We start from the raw sequence: 2,961 nt of genomic DNA, 5'->3' as shown, positions 1-2,961 counted from the left end.
AAAAAAAAAAAAAAAAAAGACAAACAAAAATCTAGTACTAAATAAATACAAAAATAAGTAAGAATCAACAGCTAACATCAGAATGAGAAAACCTCTCAATCAAATGTCCCGGAAATAACAGAAGAACAGAATAAAGTTGGGCAGCAGGAATCTCCAGTGATTCTAAAATGCCCAGGGCTGGGAATGTAGCTCAGTGGGAGATCTTGAAGCTCTGGTTTCCACCCTGAGCACTGCAAAAGATAGCTCCACCAGCACCGTTCTAGACACTGTGCGCTGGGTCCTGGCAATGCATCTGGGTGAGGAAGGCTAAGGGCACACGAAGCCCAGGATGTGACCCCTCGAAGTCTACAGAGACACACAACAGGCAGGTGGGCAGGGAGCAGCGGAGTAGAAGGCGATCTCAGTAGGATCCAGAAGAGAACACCGTGTTACCGTCAGTGCCCCTCAGCTGCTCAGACTTGAGACTCACTACACAAAACAAGTTCCCCCATGACTACAGAGCAAGGGAAGAGGTGCAGTCTGCAGCAAAAGTAAGAAAGGCGGTTTGTAACTCACCAAGATGAACAAAGGGTTTCCAACATGCACACGCCCCAGTGTCAGAGTGAGACAGCTGGGTGCCATCAGTACCCGCACACGATGCCCTCAGTAGGAGCGATCTTTCTACAATGTCCATCTTCAATGCCTTTGCTCTGTATTGATCCCTACAAAAACTCCTGAACAGCTCAAAATACAATCCCAAATTTCCTTGTTGGCTAAAATCTTGCTGCCATCTGTCCCCTCCCTCTCCAGCACCCATCACATTGTCACTGATATTATCTGACACTCTACCCAAGCCCATTTGGATGGCTTAAAGACAAGATTAAATTACATCAGCTAGGTGTGTTAGTACACGCCTATAATTCCAGCACTCGGGAGGCTGAGGCAGGAAGAGCACTGTGAGTACAAGGCCAGCCTGGACTATACAGTGAATTCAAACCCAGCCTGAAAGATACAGCACACCCTGTTTCAAAAAAAGAAAAGAAAAAATATTAGGTTACATAAAGAACCCTACATTTACCTGATTTACATCAGTCATATGTCAGTATTCTTACACCAAAGACAGCTTTTCAAGTCATCATTATTTGTAAATTAAAAAAAAAAAATCCATGCACTCCCTGAGTTCACACTGTGAGGTCAACATTGAAAAATCCAGGGCACTTAGCCAAAGGGATCCCCAGGATAAACAACCAAATACAGTCTCTTCTCAGGTGAACATACGAATCCTCCCAGGATGGCTGAGAAACAATCCTAATTCCCTTCAGGTCCACTTTTACTGTGTGAAGTAACTTCCTCTAGCAACAGCTTATCTCGCCTCAAGTAAGGCTTTTTCTTGGCCCCTTCAGGTACAGGACTCCTCATCTTTTCTAGGCCTGCTCAAAACCTAGAATGTAGGCTCTAGGAGGGAAGTCCACACCAGGCCCTCAAGAAGTCTCCATCTGAGGCCAGGCATGGTGGCACACGCCTGCAATCCTAGCACTCGAGGCTCAGACAGGAGGATGCTTGCGAGTTTGAGGCCAGCCTGGGCTACAATGAGAGCTCAAGGCCAGCCTGAACTACATAATGAAACCCTGTCTCAAAAAGCGCAAAAAGAAAAGAAAAAAGTCTCCACCTGAAACCTGTCTGACAACTGGGTAGAATGTGAGGCACTCCTCAGTTTGCTCCAAGTACTGATGAATCCCTCCTATGTATTTCTAGTGAAAAATGAGACTGCTGGCCTCCAAAAACAAAACAATCTGGGAAGCTGAAGCAGGAGGACTGCCACAAGTTTGAGGTCAGCCTGAACTAGAGAGATTGTCTCAAAAATAAAATAAAATAAAAATACAATCACCACAAAATTGAAAAATAAGCAAAACTCTTCTGCGCTGGAAACCATGACTTTGAAGGCCATACCAATAACCAAATTCCTTGAATCGGTCATTCAGAATGGTTCAAAGCCCAAGGGCACACAATTCCCTAAAATGACCAACTGAAACACAAAAACACAAAGCATCTTTTGTCTCCTCTTACTGCAGGGACGGTCCAGCCTCACTGCACATTTACAAACACCTGAGAAACATGTGCAAATCCGGAAGACCAGCCTGCACTTGTTTGTCTGGTGTGGCGTGGGAAGGCAGGCACAAGTATTTTTGCAGCTTTCCAAGGAGTTCTAAGTACCACCAAGTTAGAAAACTATCTCTCCACTCAACTTCGGGCCCTGCAGGCCCGTGGCCTTTCCGATTTGGGTCGCGTAGGAAAGATCCCCGAGACCTTCAAGGACCTGATCTTTCTGACTCCAACCCCAGCGTCTCAAACCACGTGGACCGGGCTCCAGCGACCGCAAGGCGTCGTGGCTGCGTACCTTAAGGCTGCAGGCGTCCTCCTCGAGAGAAGCCATTTCTTCCAGCGAGGGCTTGGCCGAAGGACACCCCCGAGCGCCCCGACTCAGGGAGCCTCGCTGGGCGGCCCCGCGCACGCCTGCCCCGGAGGAGCAGGAAGAGGCGGAGGAGGACGAGGAGGAGGAGGAGGAATTTCTGCGGCGCGAGGAACTCCGAGGCGGCCTGGGTGCGCAGGCCACATCGTCGTCGTCCCGGGCGTTCAGGCGCGCGGGGCTGCGGGCCGCTCGGGGGCGCGCCGCAGAGCCAGGAGGCTGCCGGCTGGAGGCGGCCACATCACCGGAGCCCCGGAGGCAGCTGCGCTTGCGGGGACGCCCTTCCGCAGGGCTGCTCCAGCGGTGCCTGACCCTGCGCCGCTCCGACGCCATGGGCACCTGAAGGGAGGCAGAGGGGCCTGGGCTCCAGCCCGCCTTCGTGCCGCCCCACTCCCGCCCGCCGCCGCCGCCGCGGACCGGGGGCCACCGACCTGGCCTCCTGGCCGCCGCCCATCACAGTGCTCGAGGTTCGGAGAGCCGCCGCGCCCCGGACACGTCCAGCGAGCCGGCCTCCC

At 51.9% G+C, this 2,961-nt stretch overlaps 1 protein-coding gene across 1 annotated transcript in view; it reads right to left on the bottom strand.

Annotated features, from left to right (window-relative positions):
* Window positions 1–2,961, bottom strand: part of Tatdn2 (TatD DNase domain containing 2) — a gene marked incomplete at its 5' end in the record, with an annotated part of 19,790 nt that extends 16,829 nt beyond the window's left edge. The window contains 2 exon segments of the mRNA XM_005413068.2: window positions 2,378–2,785; window positions 2,878–2,961. Of these exon segments, the coding sequence (XP_005413125.1) occupies window positions 2,378–2,779 (402 nt within the window).

Source organism: Chinchilla lanigera, unplaced genomic scaffold (genome assembly GCF_000276665.1).
Source record: "Chinchilla lanigera isolate Chin_1 unplaced genomic scaffold, ChiLan1.0 scaffold00160, whole genome shotgun sequence".
Classification (NCBI taxonomy): domain Eukaryota; kingdom Metazoa; phylum Chordata; class Mammalia; order Rodentia; family Chinchillidae; genus Chinchilla; species Chinchilla lanigera.
Note: the sequence above shows the minus strand (reverse complement) of the source record. Positions and strands in the feature narration are given on the sequence as shown.